The sequence below is a fragment of the Vicia villosa genome, linkage group LG5 (genome assembly GCF_029867415.1).
Source record: "Vicia villosa cultivar HV-30 ecotype Madison, WI linkage group LG5, Vvil1.0, whole genome shotgun sequence".
Classification (NCBI taxonomy): Eukaryota; Viridiplantae; Streptophyta; class Magnoliopsida; order Fabales; family Fabaceae; genus Vicia; species Vicia villosa.
In genome coordinates this window covers 6,716,558-6,718,051 of record NC_081184.1, presented here as the reverse complement: position 1 = coordinate 6,718,051, position 1,494 = coordinate 6,716,558, and the positions used below count along the sequence as shown (strand labels likewise).

The 1,494-nt window shown below is 31.2% G+C and overlaps 1 protein-coding gene across 1 annotated transcript; it reads right to left on the bottom strand.

Annotated features, from left to right (window-relative positions):
- Positions 1 to 327: 327 nt before the first annotated feature.
- On the bottom strand, positions 328 to 1,065 carry LOC131606205 (dirigent protein 19-like). The gene has a single exon (XM_058878471.1). It carries the CDS (start codon positions 996 to 998, stop codon positions 435 to 437), a length of 564 nt encoding a protein of 187 aa, XP_058734454.1. The 5' UTR covers positions 999 to 1,065; the 3' UTR covers positions 328 to 434.
- Between the last annotated feature and the right edge of the window lie 429 nt (positions 1,066 to 1,494).

Below are 1,494 nucleotides of genomic sequence, written 5' to 3'. Positions count from 1 at the left end.
TTTGTTTGCCTTTGGTGTTATTTTTTGTTTACTTATCAGTTGGTGTTTGCTGGTCTAGTATCATTGTACCCGTGGTCTTTTTAAGGTCTTTTTCCATTCTTTATTAATATATTATTTTACCTTAAAAAACAACTAAATGCAACATATATGAGTTTAATGATAGTCTTACTTTTTTTTCAACACTGAGGCCACAAATCAATATCAAGAGGGATGTTTAAAATACTATCTCATCATTTCACCAACCAATAATAGTACAATAGTTAAAAGAGGTCAAATATGAATCCCAAAAAAAGAAAAACCAAACTTCACAAGCAACAAACCCTCAAATAGAGAAAGGGTTTGATATGTCATTGTAATAAACATATCAATTGCTTACAACAACTACAAATTTATGATCAAAATATAACACTAAAGAGAAACACAAGTACTAAAAATCAATAGTGAAAAACATAAACATTGTACTCAACAACAGCATCTCCAGATTTAGGATCAAAAGAATAAGTACTAGCTTGAGCATAGCCTCTAGCAAATCTGAAGAGTCCACTCCCACCAATCACAGGCATCTCTCTAACCTTATCATAAACCGGATTCCTCCCCAAGATAGTTATACTACTTCCATTATACTTTCCTTCAACAAAAGCCAAATTCATAGACATAAGCAAACCAACCTCATCTTGACATGCAGAAGCATAGAAGCCTTGAGATTTTCCAACAAGTTTGGAACTCAATTCTGGCCCTAAAGTTAAAGGGTTATCGATCATTCGAACCAAACCGAAACCAGTGGTTGTGTTAAGTTTCATTGGTGGTGCAACAACCATGATTGATGATGGGTTTTTTCCACTCACTATGTCATGCCAGTAGAATTTGAAATGACTTAGCTTTTCTTTCTTGTGTAGGCCTAACGATTTGCGGTCTATAGGACGAACGAAATCGGAAGTGATGGTGGTGAAGGAGAGGAGAAGGAAGAAGAAGAAAGTGAGAAAATGAATGGAAGCCATTGTTGTGGAAGAGAGGAGAGGAGAGAAGAGAATAATGAAAGCGTGAATGAGTTGTGAAAGTGTGAGTTGGTTTGTTTATAAGAATACAAAAGTAGAAGGTGGAAAGTGAAGGACAAAGAATAAAAATAATAGTAATAGAGAATAAAAATAAAAGTGAAGAATGTAAATAAAAAAATATTTTTGTAATTCATCCTTAAAATATGATCAAAATTATACGTCACGCAAAGGTAATTACTGAATATATTGATAAGTATACGTGAGTCTAATTATTGCTGTCAATTTGGGAATCTCATTCAAACTTAAATAGACTAGTGGATAGAATTATTTATAAATGTATTGAGCTTCTTTCTATGAGGAAAAAATAGATAAAAAAGTCAATAAAAATTAATTAGTATAGCTTTTTCGTATCATCTATAAAATAATTTAGATGATTCATTAAAATCAATTTAAAATCAGAATTAAGATTAAATTATTAAATTTATTAAAAAATTATATT

Bases quoted from the DNA above. Each gene is read 5' to 3' on its own strand.
- LOC131606205 (XM_058878471.1), bottom strand. From the start codon at position 998: ATGGCTTCCATTCATTTTCTCACTTTCTTCTTCTTCCTTCTCCTCTCC.